Raw genomic sequence first — 18,736 nt, 5'->3', positions numbered from 1 at the left:
CTCCTTTAGCTGTCTCCCCCAGCCTTTGCAATTTGAACAGTCATGCCTATTTTTTAAGAGCTTTTAATAGGGTTCAAAAATCTGTCATGGACTTGACATTTCATCCTTGTAAAATTAATGGCTTTGTTCTTGCTTTGTGCATGTCCACCAGTTCGGTTCTGCAGAATAATTTCTACTCATTTGTTCAGCTTAGAATGTCTGTAACAGATTTCCAGAATCTATTACCCAGATTTCCACACCCTCTCACGCCACTTTTCTCTAAAGTGTCTCTCTGATAACATCATATTTTCTGTCTTTTTAATTTTTAAGGTATCAAGCATGTTGCAAAAAGCCTTTCGTGTTTAGTGTCCTGCAATAGGTTTTTGTTTTGCAAGAAAGTAATCTAGGATTTCTTAGAAAAACAGATCTCGCATATTGTTGGAAAGCAAAATTGGAGGCAAAATCTCATTCTGAAAATTGTTAGTATATTAAAAATTCAGATTGTACTGATGATAAGTCTTTTAAAATTAGATCACCAGTTATTTTGAGCCAGAACTGTTTATTTATATATAGATTTAAATGAGATGGAAATAATATTGTAATGTAGTATTATGATTTGCATATGTATATCATGATGATTCTGTATGTTTTCCAAACAGGGTAGAGCTTAATTTAATATAAATAATGTAACAGTCTGTGAAGAACCAAAATACTTTTGGTTTAGAATATTCTATGAAATAAATCCCATAGGTAAACTCCTCTTTCACCAGCTTTAAGACAATTCCTTTGTAAAACTATGAAAGACAGCAATGAAAAGTGTGGTAAAGTCGCATGTATTATATATACAAAGATCATATATACAAAGTTGGGATAAACCAGCTTTAAGCTTTGTCTTAATGCAGTGCTTGATGAGAGTTTATGCTTTAGCTAAGTTATGTGTATAATTTTCTTACAGCAGCTTTTTATTGTTTCAGTCATAAAATTTGGCAGGTGACCGTTAAGAACAGACCTGTTGGCTCTAGTTTTGTCTTGGCGTATCTCAGCAGAAAGCGTAGCTGTCTTTCTTAGGCTGTAACAATTGGAACTGCTTCCAGTGTTTGAACACAAGTGTTTCATAATTTACCCTCTACCACAGAAGTGTTTTTCTAGGTTCTGCTTAAACTGGGGTGGCTTAGCTATTTTTGGTATTTGGTTGTATTGTACTGCTAATGTGTTCACAGTTTAAATGCTGCTTATATAGCAAAGTGAGCAGCTTTTGCTGGGATAAGTAATTCCAATAAGACCTAAGCATAAGTAGGCTTGTGCTGGTAAAACTTCATTTTGTCAGTATGATTGCTGTTACAGTAGCTGCTCTTTTTGGGAGTCTGTGGTGTTTAAATTACTTTCTTTACATTCAGTATTGTTATATCTACATCAGCAAAATTCTGTTTTGCAGGCATGGACTAAGCTTTTAACTAGTAGATTTGGCTCTGGAAATGTACCTCAAATATAATTAGGTGGTCCTATCTGTAATCCTGGGACTCTCTTATGACCTGGTTGTGTCCAAGCTGCCATAATTGTCTATTTAAGGGTTATTAGATGGCCCAGAGGAGATTAGCTTTCATGTTCTCCTGGCCTGTGAAAGTAACTTGTTTCCATTGCATATGGAAAAAAATTTCCCTCAATTTAATAAGGGGAGAAATTGTCCTTAAACTTAAGCTTCTAAACTTAGAAATAATGAGTTTCTTTCCTTACCTAAACTCTTTCCTTACCTCTGTTGAGTGTAACATTTCTGTATGCAAGAAAGAATGAACATATTTGTTTGAACAAGGCTGTACTTAATTTTATTTAATGTCTATATGTGAGTGCATAAAATAATACTGCTTTGTTGTGTTTTGAAGAGTTTAGTGGATTTACTTGTCTTCAGGTCCACATGCCAGTGCTGTACAATGCAACAGATCTTCTTATTCCCACCTTTAACTCATATAGATTTTATATCACAAAATCATTATTTCATTTAGGTGAAGGCAAGAATCAGAGAAATAGAAAAACAAAACATATAATGCAGTAGAAGGCATGTAATCACTTGACTCATATATCATCATAGTGTGTGAGACACACATGCTTTCCTAATACAGTGTTTTGTGCTCTAAGAATAGAAAATACTTAATTAGTGTAAAGTATTACTGATTATTGACAATATTCTTTCTTTAAGCATGTATGTGCTGGGTTTTATCTGACTTTGAAATGCAGGAGAATATAGGTGACTTCTTTTTGGCCATACTGCTCAGCATAGTCAGGTGTCTGATGAAAGTATCATATATAAGTATGTTAAACCCAAGAAGTTACTTAACATGGCATTCTTTAAAAAAACACAGTATATATATAGTTTCATTATGTGTGCTGAGTCTATTAATTCAAACAGTTAATGGTGCACTCTATTTCATAGTATGTATAATGTTATAGTTGTGGTATTTTATTAATTACTGCTGTTAAAAAATGCTAAATTAATTACTGTTCTATCCACTTGAATTGCATCAGTGAAGCAGACCTAGAAGTAATTTCCAAAGCAGTATAATGTTCCTATTTCTGTTAAATATCTGAAATGGAGGTCATGTTTGTTGAGAGCTAGTCAAAGGCTAAGGTTCTGGGTCATGGATCTTGGCAATAGCTGTTCTACTTCTCTATTCTTCTTGTGAGTTTAGTGTGTTAAATAAGAATTCACTTCCACTGTTTTTAAATAAATTTTAATATATGTTTTTACAGCTTCTTGGAAGAAATCCATCTTTTTCCAGTTCTTTTCCAAGTCATCTTGGTAAGAATAATTTTTAATATAGATACATATTCTGATAGATATCCTATCTCCCAAATAATGGCTAACTAGCAATTTTTTAATTGCTAATTAGCAATGTTGATAAAATAATAAGATTTGGTGAAATCAAGTGGAACAGTAACAAAATGAATCTAGAGTAAACAGACATTTAGGAGGTTCTCGCCAACTACTCCACCTGTATGACAATTTTCTTCAAGATAAGAACTTTTTTCTGTCTTGAATTAAAAAATGCCCTGAAAAATAGAATTAATGAGCTGGATTCCTAATTAGAACTATATAATTGCCTAGTCCATACAAGAAATGCTGAGGAAGCTGCATTTGATTTAATAGCTTCAACTACAAATTTGATACTGTTGGCATAGTAGTCTCAAATCCCACTATTTGCTTATAGAATTTCTTTCAATATAAAATATCAAGGATATGATATTGGGATAGTCATATGTGGAACTCCCATCCCTAAATAGAGTCTGCCACTTATAAAGGTCATTAAAGTTGTTGGTTTTGTTTCTCTGAAATGTTGCAAAACAAATATGTAAATGAAGAAGAGAGATTTTTAGGCTAGTTTGGAAGCTGGGATACTGTGCTATCCATTACCCTTCTCATTGTTAAATTCCAGTCTCTTGTTAATTTTTTTTAATTTTTAAGTTTATGAAGTTGTGTCAGATAAGTGTCCTGTCTTGTAGGCATGCTCCTGATGAATACTAAATATGCATTATAAGTAAATACACATAATTTGGGTAGTGCAGGCAGATTGCATACTTGCTTTTGTATCATTCTTGAAATTCAGTCTTATTCAGGGTAGATGAGGTTCATAAATGGGGTTCTGAATCAACTTTGATATTCTTTCTTAAGTTTCAGTATTTTAATCTTCACTCTTCCTTTCCAGTGATTTATTTTACTGCCTATCATTTTGAATCTATTTAATACTGCATACCCTGATAAGCCATTTTTTATTAAAGTAACCTTGTTAGTGATGATATATTTTTCCAGCAGCATACAGAACATAGGCTTTATGATATTTTGTGTACCTGTAGGTACAAATCTCTTTTTGTGGTAAGTATTGAGAATATAACCATACATATTCCTGTAGTTTATAAACAGTTTTGACCTAGGATGAGTACTAATTTTAAGTAGTAATAAAAAAACACTGTAAAATATGGAAGTCAAATGTTTCATATTAATATTCTTAAATATTTAGTTAATATTTTAAATGTCTTCAGGTGCTAGAATCTTGATATTTAACTACATATATATGTATATATATAATATATATTTACATAATATATATGTTGGTCTATAGCTATGAGTATTTGAACATGGTTATGATCTCTCAAAATATTCCCAGGTATTTAAAATTTTTTTGTAATGTATCTGCAGTCATGGAATGTAAAATGTGTTTATGTCATACCATGTAAATTGTAGTCAGTCTGTTTCCTCCTGACCTCCACACATGCAGTTCAACTTCATGAGTTCTAGAAATAGTTCAGTGTTTTCTTAGGGAGTAAAGCAGTTTAGCTCAAAATTGCATGACTAGTGGTCTCTCAAGGTTTCACAGCTCTCTTGAACCCCTATGGCTGTCTTTGAGTTTATGGTTGGAGTTGGGGAGAAATCGTGTAGCTTTTATGGAGGAAAAAATAATCCCCTTTCAACATGTTTTGTTCAGAGAGGACACCTATAATTGCTTCAGTTGCCATATACAGCATTTGAGCTTTAACAGTACAGTGGCTGTGAGATGTGGTCTTGTTTGGATCAAGGGATGCGAGATGTAACACCAGAAACAGCAAAGAAGGGTGGCAACCTGTTTCTCTGTATTATTAGGCATTTGGGAAAACTCAGAAGCCAGGGCTAAATCAGACTGGAAGGATTCATTATTAGGCTATTCTTCTTCTGAACAGAATGGATTAAACAGGACAGATTAACAAACTCCTTCATTACAGGTTTCTGAAATAATTTTCAGTCATATGGGTGAAGGGAGTTGCATATAATTTGATTCCCATTATTCTCCATAAACTAGCCTTTGTCTGGGTTTATACTTTTATCAGTTTCAAGGATCAGCACAAATAGTAATGTTGAGCTCTGTGATATTATATCTAGACCTTTAGCAGTCCCTAAACTATTGAATTGTGCTTCAGAGTCAATACTCTCTTTTATACTGACAGTAAATTAATGTAGAGCTATTACTATCTAGTCCATTAGTTTATTATTATTAGTAGTATTAGTATTATTAGTTTATTATTAGTACTTAATAATTTCTATGCCAAGGCTTAATATTCAATGTATATTTTCTATATATCTTTAAATATAGTTCATATTACTTCCTGCAGTGCAACTGACAGGACATTGATTCTGTTAGACTCTGATGGGAAATACTGTGGGCTCAAAATTGAAAAGCATTTCCAGGAGCAATCTTTGTTTCTAGGCTGTGCTGCAATCCAAGTGGGATTGAATGTACTAGCTTTAATCTAGCTAGTACAGTAGTAAGGACATGATGGCTTGCAGATACTGAGCAGTTCACAAGAAATAAGTTTTAATATGACTGCTTTTCACTGCTCATAAGTGTAGAGTTATACTAGCTCTTACACTGCACACTATGCAGTGTTGTGGTCTAAGCAGTAACACTGAGATTTAGCAAGATTTTCTCCTCTGTCGTCTCTCTGGACCACTTAGATCTCTAAATTCAGTCAAAGAATATGAAAAGTATCCTTTCATGTCAATTATGACTGCAATTTAGTAAATGTTATAGTTGCCAAGCAAAAAAGAACTGGATCAGTGAAAAAAAATCTTACTGTCTACCTCAAAAGTTGTTCTAAGAAAATAGCCATAATTTATCTTCACCTGAACTAGGGTTTAGTCACTGAGCTAATTAGTAAGAGGCTCTAAATAGAGTTCCAGTTCCTCTGGAAACCCTCTGCACTCATTCATCTCTCAACACTCAGTTGCATTTAGGAAACGCACATTAATGATGTGGTTTGTGAGGATGTGGAAAACCTGAGTACAGTTCTTCATCACAGGACTTCAGAGGTGAATTTCATGGTTTAGCTGAATGCAAATTAATTTCATCAGATCTCAGATGCCTGGTGCTAGTGGTTATGTAGATTATAAGTAGTCCTACAAGGCAATATGAAGGTATGATTGCAGTATGAGTAGACATCAATCTTGAAGTAATGTCTAATGTGGTCAGTGAAAATGTAGTGATGTGCATCTGTGGAAAAATGGAGTTATATTGACAATTTACGAGTATTTTCAGGACAGTAAGGGATTGAAAAGCAGAAGGAAAGCTGATATCACTACATGAAAAAATTAAAAGGTGCAAACTCCCGTTGAGCAAGATTAAATATAATGAGCCAAATTCCATGATTATGTAAATAATGCCAAAAGTTGGGTTGATATAAGATATAAATATGAAATGCTGCTGCTGGTGAAAGCGGGGTTGTAGCAAGAAAAGTTACTGTGGGATATATTTCACGTTTTACTTTCTTGCTGCCTTTTACTGCTGCATCCTTAGTATTCTGTTTCTAATATATTCTGCAATGCCAAACCCATTTCATCTGCCTTCAATATCAGTTTATGATATACAGAATACTGATTTTGATTATTATGTTATAATGCTGGAAGAAGGTTGATAAGGGATTTAGAAATGTTTTACTGCCGTTTTTGTAAACTATGGCTATTTGTATTTTAGGTTGCACCCAAGATTTTGCTGAGTAGCAAGCAATGAAGTTGACATAAATGTAATTTTCTGTGTTATGTTACTTTTAAAAGGGTAACATCATAAATATTACCTGGTCTTCATTTAGTGTTACCTGAATGTAAGCTGTTGCATAGAAAAGAAATTCTGTGTAGTTGGTGAAATTCTATTTTTCTGCTGCAAAGTTTTAAAACTAATGTTAATGATGCTTGTGATTAGGAGTTCAGTGCTACCCTGTTTTTAAAGCCCAGTAGTCAATTCTGTGCTTATCCTAATAAAAGTTCTGGTGTAGCTTTTAGTCACACCAGCATATTATCAGAGACATCAGTTTTTGCTGTATTTTTTTTTTTTTTTTGCAAAATATCTTACCAGCCAGTTAAAGGCATATTCTTTCAATAAAAATTGCTTTATAGGAAGATTGAATATTACTGTGTTTAGAAATGATATATTATTATTAAATATGATCAATAGTAGATAAGGTGTCTAAACTGCACAGTCTATTTTAAAGATTCAAATACTGTGATTGTTTTATTTATACTGTCATTCTATTCTTAGCACAAGCAAGTCCACTTCTTCTGTTTACATTTGTGAAATAATTAAAATTAATTTTAAAATTACATATTTTAAATTATTTTCCTTCAAATACTGTGGAAAGCTCTTAGTATGAAAATACAAAATAGATTTTCCTTTGCAGTCCTGTTCATATATTTTTGTTTATTTTTCTAGTTTGAAATTTTATGAGTTTGAAATTTTATACTGTCCGTGTGTATTTTGGGATGGCTCTATTGGACATCTTAAATTAGAAGATCGTATACTAGTCATATTTTTGATAGACTGCAGTCAACCTATGCTTGAGCACTCAAAAACTGCTTTAAAATCATTGTTATAGTGGCAGTCTGTAGTCCTTTTAGAAGGTGTGCTTTGCTCACTTTGTTGTAATTGCAGTTAAGGGGGAGAATATGAACTAAGCATAATTAAAAGAAAAATTGTAATAGTTACATAAAAAAATAGATAAACATGCACTTTAAAAGAAGGAAACAAGCCACCTCAACTTTCTTATGTAGCAACTTCTTTTCAAGAAAGCTAACAATTTTGTGGAAATTTTGTCTAGGTAGAGGATACATAGCCATGTATAACTAGATAAAGAAGTTGCATAGCATCCGAGTAGAAGCAATGGTTGGATTCTATATTTCCTTTTGAATTTTAATAGGAGGAAAGGGCCACAGGAAATGGTTATAGTCAGAGATGCTACTCCTTGTGATTCAGTTAAAGTAACAAAGCCATCCACTTAGAATGATTTAGAAATAATTGTTGTTTTATGGACAGTGTTACCTGTGAAAGTACTATAACAATGGAGAAAAAGAACACTGGAGAGGGAAAAGAAGAGCCTCAGCATTCCTCTTTTGCTTGGTTTCCATTTCCTAGTGAGAGATTACAGTCATATATCATTTGAGGGAAGACGTAGAGGTATTTTGCTGTCTGGCAGCCACATGGATGATAAGTATAGAGGAACATGGATCAGACATTATTGCAGCATTTGAAGCATTAGTTTACTTGTGTCTGTTAAAGAAAGCACCTCCTAGTTCAGCGTGGTGCCCATCTTGTTGGTTGTCTAAAAGAATGGGAAAAATGTTTCTAACTTGCAAGTACTCCTAAGCCATCCAAGATGAGTACTTGAAACAAAAGACTAGGAGACTCTTTCTTTTATATTCTGTAAAGTACAAGCTTATACTGTGGAACTCATCTGCTGGAGAAAATAGGATAGTAAATTTGGCAAATAATAAAAGCTCTAGCATTTAGTGTGAATGGGCTCCTCGTCTTCGATGTTGTAATTGAGCTTTGACTTTAAAGCTTTCAGCTCTGTGCTTGCATGAGAAGAGGGAAGCTGATTAATTGCTCTGGGTATCTTGCTCTAGTCTGCAGGCATATCAACCCTTAATTTAGAATCAGCTCTCTAGTAGAAAAACCAACACAGAGGTATCTGGGAATGCTTAGTTTGTCTTTTAAAGATCAGGAAATAGTATGTATTTTAATACCTTTGTGTGTGGTATTCCTATTTCTCTCTGTATTTTCGATCCTGTTACAAAAGCGTTCAGTGTAAGGGCTCTTTTTGATGTACTTCACCAGTTCATTACTGCTGTTAGAGAAAACCTGCATTTATAAGGTATCTGAAATTAGATTCTAGGAGTGATTTTATGGCTTCTACAGGATGGACATTAGTTCTAGTTAGAAACCCTAAGTGTATCCATAATGAATATCTCTATTTTTTTGTCTTTATTTAAAGTATGCACACTTCCTCAAATCTGCTATATTTAATAGTCAAATTGTATGCAGTGGCAGCGTATTAAAAATGACTGTGACAGATTAGGAGTGTAATCCATAAGGATTTCTGAAAGTGAAAATTCCAAAACTCTATTTTAATGAGTAGTTTATAAAGCAAACTAATTGCTAATTTTAAAAGACATTTAATATCCAAAGATGGATTTAGGAGAAACTAGTGAAAATGTGTTGAACTATCTTAGAATTTATGTATTTGGAATGAGAAAAAATTACGAGATATCATTTAAAGAAGATAAATATAGTTCAAGTGTAAGATTTACTGTGAGTAGAACACTTCACCAATGAGTGTCCTTTCCAAACAGACAAATTTCTTACCAAAGCATTGAAGTCTTGTATCAACATTCAGTAAAGTATTATATTCTCGTTTTAATGCAAAATCAAATTAATAGGGATGTTTCTATAGACCAAAGAAGACACTGTAAAAGGCGGTAGGGTACAGTATGTTAACTTCCAGTTTTCCAGGCTTGAAATAGGGCTCCTCTGGTAGGAATAATTTTTTATCACCCTGTTAACTTGCTTAAGTACTTTCAATTTAAATACAAGATTCCTGAGACTACTTATCTCTTTTAAATTTCTGACTTGAAAATATTGTATACTTAAAAGGGATAAGCCTGCACATCTGAATTTGTACTCCTGGAAACAAACATGTCTAAGTGGAGCTCTCCTGAGAATTTTTTAGCAGGAAGAAGAACCCTCCTGAGAGGAAGTTTTATTTTCAGAAACAGATTTTTTCTTTTATTTTAGTGATCTTTTAGTCAGGAGTTTCTGAGGAAGTGTTTGTACATATACATGTTTGATTAGTGCTGAATTGGGTTGTTAATCTGTTATGGTCATGGAATGAATTCTTAATAGTTATTCATGTGTTACAATTGTGTTCTTAACAGATGACAACAAAACTATTAGAAGCCAAAATGCTTGGTATAAAAAAAAATTCTGATTGTCATTAATAACTACTACCCATGACATTTGATTCCTTCCTCAGATGTTGTCATGTGATGTGCAGTGGTTTTGCGTATGGATAAAGCAATCCCAGAACCATAGATTGTCTGCAGTTGGAAGGGACTAGTAAGGCTCATAGTGTCCAATTCCTGCTTTCTTTATAATACCTTAGTCATCATAAATAAGAGTATTGTCCAGATGCTCCTTGAACTCTGTCAGGCATTGTGCTGCAACCACTTCCCTGGGGAGCCTCTTCCAGTGCCCAGCCACCTTCTCAGTGAAGAGTTTTTTCCTAATGTCCAATCTGAACTTCCCCTGATGCAGCTCCATTCCATTTCCTCTTGTTGTTGGTGACCAGAGAGAGATCAACCTCCCGCCTCTGCTGCCTCACTTGAGGAAGTCATAGACTGTGATGAGGTCTCCCCTGAGCCTTTTTCTCCTCCAAGCTGAGCAAGCTAAGTGACCTCATGTGCTCCTTGTAGGTCTTGCCCTTGAGACCTTGCACCATCTTATTCACCCTTCTCTGGACACACTTTAAAAGTTCGATGTCCTCTTACATTGTAGTGCCCAAACCTGCCCACAGCACTCAGGGTGAGGTCGCCCCAGTGCAGAGCAGAGCAGGACAATCCCCTCCCTTGCCTGGCTGCTGATGCTGTTCCTGATTCCCCCCAGGATACCTCAGGTTGGCTCTTCTGGCTCCTAGGGCACTGCTGACTCATATTCAACTTGCCATCAACTAGGACTTAAGGTCCATTTCCATAGTGGTGGTCTCCAGTGCTTTGTTCCCCAGTGATAAGGAGAACAAAAGTTCCCTTCGAAGAGGCAAATGGTGGAAGAAACATTTTTCTTTTTCAGTATCATTGTGATGCATGTTAGAGTTTCAGTTCATTTGCTACAACCACAGAGCTTAAGAGCTGTCTGTGCTGCAGTCAGTGTGTGGCAGCAATTCATGAAGATGTTTAACTCCGAGCTAACAGTTGCCAACTTTAAACAGAGCTGGAATTATTTATTTTCCATCCATCACATTGAGAAAATTATTGCTATTATAGTTTGATATTGGTTTTTTTGAATGGTATTAATAGCTGATTTTTAGCCTTTCTTGTAGAGTTGCTTGAGTCAATTTATTTTGGCTGTCTTTAATTCAACTTCCTTTTTGAAGTAGTTAAATGTGTATTTGTTACAAGTGTTTTAGAACAGGTTAATGAAAAAACTGAAAACTTGAAGTACATAGTCTGTGGGATGAAGAATGGGCTTATTGACAGAGTAGAGAGAGAATTGAGAGAACTTCTTCCTATTCCTGCTGCTGATCTTGACCCTGGGAAAAGTATGCAAGCCCTCTTTTTCATCATATGCTTGTTGTGCTTCTGTCCTTTGGATGTCCAATGGGCACCTTTACTCTGAGAAAACTCAGCAATTGGTTCTCATCATTCTGAAACTAAGCCTGTTTAAGGTCCCAACTGGACTTTATTCAAACAAAATTCTTCAATGATTTTTTTTTTTTACGGTAAGGTACATGTCTAAACTAAAAATATACATCACAAGAATATAGGGAAGATTAATTCATTAAGGTTCATTTATAAGATAAATTCATTAAGGTAAATTCATTAAGATTAATTCATTAAGATGAATTCATGAAGGTTCATATTTAGAAGGTATTCAGATTTTTTTATGAGAAGCACTAAGTAAATATGGGCAGCCTATTTTATAACTGTATGTCTGAGTAGGATTGCTGTATGTCCCAGTAGGATTGCTGATGGAGAAAAAAGTGAGAGGAAGCAGAGCCATCCCTTAAATAATTTTAATAGTATAAATTGATGTTCTGCATAATAAAATGGGTTAAAAAAAAAAGAAATGTTTCTAAAGCATATCTTTCTCTCTTTCTTATCTGGAAAATTGCTTTGAACCAGTGCTCCTGTTAGTGGGAGGAAATAAAATTATTTACTAAATCACCTGGAGCATCACTTCTGAGAGGAAAATTGAGTCCACAGCATTTGTGACAACATTATGTTCTTGTATAGGAACAAAATTCAGCCATTTACATCTTAAAGGAATTGCTTTCTAATGCTGGACACTAATATTTTGGTGTGTATGCTACCCAGCTATTTTTTTTATTTTATTTTATGTGCAGTGCTAAGGGATGTAAGAAAACTATGTATAAACAATATTCTTATGTGCTTGTTAGTAGTTATTTATTTATCCTGTCCTAAAAGTTGAAAATTGTACAGATAATAAATATGAATCTAAAAGACTGTAGCAAGATTTTAAAACTAGCTATAACTTACTGGATAAGAAAATCACAAACAGGTAGTGGAGTGCATATGCATAGATATCTGTACTTTGCAAAAATTGTGACCATGATTACTGCTGATACTAGAACACATTTCTGATTTTTGTGATGTTGTGACTGTTTTGCATTTCTTTGATCTCGCTCTTCATGTTATATATTACTGGTCTTCAATAAGCAAGCAAATATACTGGTTTTGTGAAGGTGGGTTTTTCATAAATGTTTTTACAGTAGTCCAGAGTGGAAAGTTTTTTATTTTGTGTATTATGGTATAATATCTTACACGTTATTTTTTGAAAGAAAATATATTCACAATTTCAAAGAAAAAAGCTGTTGCAAAGTAATGATCATTGTTGTTCCTTGCATGGCAGATCCATGTATTTATCACATGAATCATCATGTATTTATCACATGAATCATCTAAGATTTCTTTGCAAAGGTTGTATGAAACTTATTCTCTCAGAGCTCTGACCATCCCAAGTACATTTCACAGTGTTGCTCCAAAGAGACCTAGAGCCCATCTGGAGTCTCTGGTCTTTTTGTATCTTCTGTTGATTGGGACAAAGAAGGTTCTGCAGGGATGCATGGTGATGACACAGTTTAAGCTCTGTTCAAAGCAATTAATGATTAACTATAATATTTATCCAGAGTTATAGTATGAAGTACATAATGATCCCTTGAGGTATAATTTAAGATCCAACACAACAGTTGTTTTAAAGGTCTCTGCACCTACAAAGGGTAGAACACCTGCTTGTTATTTTGTTCTGTTATTGGCCCTTGGCTGTTGCTCAAAATTGACTAGGTTTGTCCTGTATTTAGAGGATTGCCTGTTGTCCTTTGGACGTTGCTGAATGCTGGTAGTTGCCATTTCCCTTAAACCCCTTCAGTTACAAATGCGGTAATAGTGGTTATTCTGAACAACTCTTAAAAGTTAGTTTTTCTTGGAAGGCTAAACTTGTTTGGAATACATAGTTCTCAAATACAGTGTTCAGAAAAAAGATTAAAATATATTGTAAAATATGTAATAGTGCTTGCCCTGAAACTTTGGCATCTTGTAGCAAGCGGGGTTCTGGAGCACATAGCACACATGGAGAGGGTGAGAGAATAAGTTTCATACAACCTTTGCAAAGAAATCTTGGGGGGATCTTTTACCTGCCTGTAGCTGCCTCATGGGACAGTACAGAGAAGATGAATCCAGACTTGACTCAGTAGTGCACCATGGAGGGACAACAGGATGAATACAAGCTGGAAGATGGGAAATTCCAGCTTGATATAGAAGGAAACTTTTTTCTATGGAGTGGGTGGTCAAACACTGGAATGAGAGGTGAGGGAAGTTGCAACATCTCCTTGCTTGGAGACTGTATGCAGCCTGAGCCAAGCAGCCAGCTAGACTGGAGAGCTGCAGAGGCACCTTCAACCATATATTATTTTGTGATTTGATTGTCCCAGTCCAGTCCATCTCCCGAAAAATCAACCAACTGAACAAAAATTACCCCTCAGGGCATGGTAGCCACCATACACTGAGTCCTATGTGTACTTAGATACATTAACTCCTCTAGACTAGGATCCAAGTCACTGGTCTTTCAGGTGAGTTTGGGTTTCTGAGGTCTTCATCTTTTTCCTGCTTCCTAATAACTTGTATGTTTTGACCTTTAAGTAAGCAAAGTGGATGGACTGAAGTGGCAATGCTTATTCAGCTGGCTTGGCTTCACTCCCAATTCTTCTTTAGCTGAGCCATCTACGTTTTAAACTGCATGAGGGAGGGTGGTGTTTTATGAACCAAATCCAAGGCAGGCTGTAGGTCAGGGTTGAATGGATGGGTGTATAAAGTCACTGAGTTTCTGCCAACTTCTTTTGTCTCTCAATACACTTGGACATTTATGAAATTCATTTATTACCTGAAATATGATCCTTGTGGTTTTTAGCAGTGTTCTAAACAGTTTTTTTTTTTTTTTTTTAATTGAGATTGAGTAGTTTGAATATTATTGTGGAAAATTTTTTCTAATGATTATATTTTTACTTACAAACAGTGCAGCTCTGACCTTTAAGGGAACATGCTAACTTCAGCTTTCCACTTAACAGATAGAGCTGATGTTATTAGATTTTATTTCTTGGAAAACAGGTTTACTTAAATGTTAACTAAAACTTTTTTTTTTTTAAACTCTATGACCTTTTGGACAGATTTGTAGAATATTAGAAATATGTAGCAAGAAGACTTCTGTAGTATTTAGGTGAAGAATCATGTGTAAAAAATCTCCAAACCTCTTCAAGTATGGAACATTATTGTTTACCCTGATAGGGAAATAATTTTTCTTTTATTTGTCACTTTATAGTGATAGAAAACTTTAATAAAAATTCTCCAGTCCTTCACTTTATAGTACTTTGCTCTGTCTAGCCCCTTCTATCAGGAATAATTCTCTTATTGTTTCCGTAGTCCAGCCTGAAGGAAGAGTTTATAACCTTTTTCCATGCTCATTGAACATTTTATCAGGAATTTCATTTTAGATGACAGATCAGTCTCTCAGTCTTGGGAACTTAAGGCAGAAGAGTATTGAGCTTATGTTCCTTAGTGATGGATTTCACCAACAGCAGCAGGAGTGAGAGGTCTGGACTGACCACCACCACAGACATCCTTAAGGCTTGGATAGAAACACAATTGGTGCTTATGTTATCTACCTCTCACTTTTTCAGCAAGCACACTCTTTTAAGAACTTACAAAGTTCACAATGCAGAGGTTCTAAAGCAAGGTTTTTCTCCTTTTCAACAGTATTTGGTTTTGGTTTAGTTTTTTTATAGTCATAAAGCTGTTCAGAATTCACATATTCTTTCATCACACTTGATTTGAGCCTTTTTTGATGGAATATTTGTGGATAACCTTCAGGATCTTGTGATTATTCATGTAATTAAAATCCTCTCAAGTTTTTTTGACACCTAATACTAGTCACTTTCAGTTTAATTTGCACTCCTTTTCAAAGCAGATATGAAACCTGTATGTGTGTATTGCACAATGTGAGACTACTGTCTATGGTCGCAGCTCTACATATCTTGCAGTGATGCAAGATGTGTTGCCATTATCACTCAGGAATGAGATGTTGTGGTTAGATAGAATCACAGTCTGATAAAAACATCTGTTAATCCTTTGTCCTGGTCTGGACAACACACTGAAATGTTACTCGTTGTAAGAGGAAGTATTGCAATGGTAGGCAGAGAAATATTGTGCTTGTTATTCCATGTGTGGATTTTGTGTTCCCCATCTTAAAATGTTGATGGTAGAACTGCAAATAGTGTAAAGAAAAAAAACGTGAGATGGTCGAAAGTCTGAAATGGCCACTGTGAAAGAGATTATCCTTCTGTATGCTTTAATCTGGAAGGTGGTGGGCAAGTGTGATATTTACATAAATGTACCATAGTCAGGTGAATAGGGAGCACCATTGCAGCTCACTGTCTCTACTCACAAAAGATCTGTATTATAAGAAAAAAGACAGCTTGCAGTTGGCATCTCAAAAATTGACAAAAAGTCAATTTCTGTAGGGTTATGTTCAGCTTTAAGCTCTGCACCATGGCATCCTCAGTTTACTTGAATTAAAAAATAGACCAAATTAATGGAACAAAAATCCATGGAGAGCTATTATGTATATAAAATCTAATTCTGGCTCAAAGTATTTGGGCTGTGAATTCCTGGAGGCTGAGGAAAGTGTTCAGTATGCCTGTCATGTAGGGCTTCTTCTGTTGCCAAGTGTTTTAGATATGTTGTTAGGGTAGGTAGACCTATTTGAACCGAGTCAGATTCTTCTTTATATATTAAAAATGAATGCATGAGAACCTTTCTGAATTGTGAGATTTTAGTCCATGGCTGCAGAAATTTGTCTTACAACTCCCATTTTTATATGAAAATCTAGTTTAATTTTTTATGACTTAAACAGATAGACTTGTTTTCTGAAGCAAGTTGTTTCTTAGAGAAATTACCTAGTTAAAAATATACAGCTCTGAGTTATGAGGTTGATTTTCAGTTTGTGCTGTTTATTTGGCTGGCTTTGGAGTTAAAAATTAACAGTAATTTGGGGAATTCACAAACAAGTTTGAATGTTCTTTAAGAATTCATATTTAGCCATTGTTTATGAACAAGTTTCAGAGTTGTCAATGTTTAACATAGCACATTTTTCAGAATTTTTATTACATCAAAGCATCACTCAGTCATTGTAATTAGTTTTCCCACTTAGGGGAAAAATGTTTGAGACATGATTTGGGATGGGTAAGGGGATAATTGTGGTTTTTTGGGGGTTTTTTTTGTTGTTTTTTTTTTGTTTTTTTTTTAAATAGAGATTTAACTGGCATCATCATCTTCAGAATCCATCTTAATTTTGTCACACCCCTTTCCTCCAAAAGTTTGTAGCATTTACTGCCTTTCTCCTATATTTTAATTTAGCAATGCAACTAAAGTAGTTAATCTTCTAGATTGATAACTGGTTCTGCTGTGAATAAGATTAAACAAATTGAATTCTTTATCTTTTGTTGTTCATCCTCCCCCATTTTTATCAATATCTGATAAATCTCACCTCCCATTCTTTAAGCTTTTTTCCTATTCTCAGTCTTGCAGTGCCCACATCTTGGAAACTTTTTTTTTGTTTATTTAGTTATTTTCCCATAGTCAGATTGTGTGTGTGTGCATGCATGTAATATATAAAATATGCCCATATATACATGTGTGTGTGACAATATCAGATTATTTGTTAGCAGTCTCAAAGTCTTTGTGACCTTGTAAGTGTTCTTCATACTGTATTGTGTGATGTAAAAAAGAAGAAATGTGCCTGGTGCCAAGAGTTCTGTGACAGTTGATTGTGAGCAGCAGAGGAGGGAGCGGGAGACTAGCCTGGGGAAGCCAACAGGGCTGTCAGTAACTGCTGGCTAAAGTGCAGCACTGCAGCATTCCCTCTCTCTGGCCCCACTCCCTGGGTCATGGCTGGAGCTGAGGGGCACATGGAGACCTATGGAAGAGGAGGGGTGTAGCATCACAATGCAAATGTGTGAAAGGCAGGTGCTGCAAAAAGACAGATTATTTCTAACATGAGACTTCACAAGTCTAGTACCAAAGTGTGTCCTCTGTGACCTTTAACTATCAAGTTGGTGGGAGAAATCATTACTTTACCAAAGTTTCTTTGAATTTTATGAAAAAAAATTAAATGGATAGTACAGAAAGGAATCACCATCAATGTTCACCCAAGGTGATTATGTCTACATTTAAAAATTAATCTGTTTTTGCTGTAGAAGCAATATTAATGGAAAATCTCACTTTATCCACACTTCATGTTTGTCAGGCTTATTAAGAACAAATTGCTAATTTGCTGTTCTCGCTAATGTAAATGTCAAGACAAAGAGAAAGCATTTAAGGGAAAATATATATTGAAGTAAATCATGGATGCATGTTTTTCAGAGTAAGGTTTATTGATCTTGTGAAAAAAATTTTATTGTGATATTATCACTGTTCTGTCAAACAGCTGAGGTACATCTCTTAATCTCATCTAAATAAATATTGGCGTAGGAATGTGGCAGTTGCTGATTGTACCTTTATTGACCAGCTGCATTCTGATGACTAAGGTACTGAGCTATTGTGTGCTTCACAATAGAGTTTGTAAAAGAATATTGAATGTCCGTGAATGGTTTCTGGCTGGCAGAGGTTTCCACATTATGCATCTGAACTCTGATCATTTATCTAGAAATTTGTTTGGTTTGGCTTCAGTTGTGTATTCTTTATGCATTCACTGTGTTAATGTCTTCCTGAAGAGTTTGTATTGCAGGGTGATAATCAGATTTTAGAATGTCGGTCTTCCACAAAGCAAAAGAATTTAAATCTTAATATTCTACTTTTTACTTTCTGTTTTTAACTGTAGTCATTTACTCATTGTAGTAAAGGCTTAGTTTCTAAATATATTTTGTTTGGTAAAATGTTTTTATAGGCAAGCTTAAAAATCATTGCTTTGCTAAGGTAGATTCATTAGCTATATGTATGCAAAAAGATTAAGCCTACCATGACACAATCTTAGTTTACCCACTGTATTTTCTGATTACAATTGTAATTTAGCATAATCTCAAAGATAGCTGAAATTTTGATATTTTTTTTTCTTTCCTCTTACTTCTGTTTTGGGTTCCCTTTTTATATTACAAGGTTCAGTTTCTGCCCACTGGATGTTTTGATCAAGTATTTCTTTACTGATCATATGGGTACAAGAAGCAAAGTTCTATTTCGTATACTGGGTTCCTTTCAAACTCCTGAGTACCAAATAAGATTATAACCTGTTCAAACATTGTGATGCTAAATAGGGTGACTTACAGTTTACACTCTGCAGTCTGAAGGCCCCAAATTGATCCCTGTGGCAGATAATTAAGCACTGTTTGGTGGGTGACATTTCTTTTAGTTTTCTGTTGCTGCCTTTACAAAAGTCTTTACAAAACAGATTTCTTTCAGTTACCTATTGCAGTAAAGTGCAATATTTCTCCTTGGTACATATTTCATTCATTTTACTAAAGCAGAAAGGACAAATATGAGGACTGATAGCTCCTTTCATTGCTGCAGAGAGCCAAGGATTATTCTATAAACAATCCATTTCATACTGTATATTCTCAAGTTCTACATTTGCTTGCCCTGTGTCAAATTCTGGAGCAGATTTAAATTCCCTGCATGCAACTATCTTTAGGG

At 34.8% G+C, this 18,736-nt stretch overlaps 1 protein-coding gene across 2 annotated transcripts in view; it reads left to right on the top strand.

Moving 5' to 3' along the window:
- The window catches only part of ULK4 (unc-51 like kinase 4), a 210,871-nt gene that overhangs the window by 91,095 nt on the left and 101,040 nt on the right, over positions 1 to 18,736 (top strand). For both annotated transcript variants that reach the window (XM_056485487.1, XM_056485488.1), the window contains exon 31: positions 2,725 to 2,773. In XM_056485487.1, coding sequence (XP_056341462.1) covers positions 2,725 to 2,773 — 49 coding nt within the window. The remainder of the gene's footprint in view (positions 1 to 2,724; positions 2,774 to 18,736) is intronic.

The sequence above is a fragment of the Oenanthe melanoleuca genome, chromosome 2 (assembly GCF_029582105.1).
Source record: "Oenanthe melanoleuca isolate GR-GAL-2019-014 chromosome 2, OMel1.0, whole genome shotgun sequence".
NCBI lineage: Eukaryota > Metazoa > Chordata > Aves > Passeriformes > Muscicapidae > Oenanthe > Oenanthe melanoleuca.
Note: the sequence above shows the minus strand (reverse complement) of the source record. Positions and strands in the feature narration are given on the sequence as shown.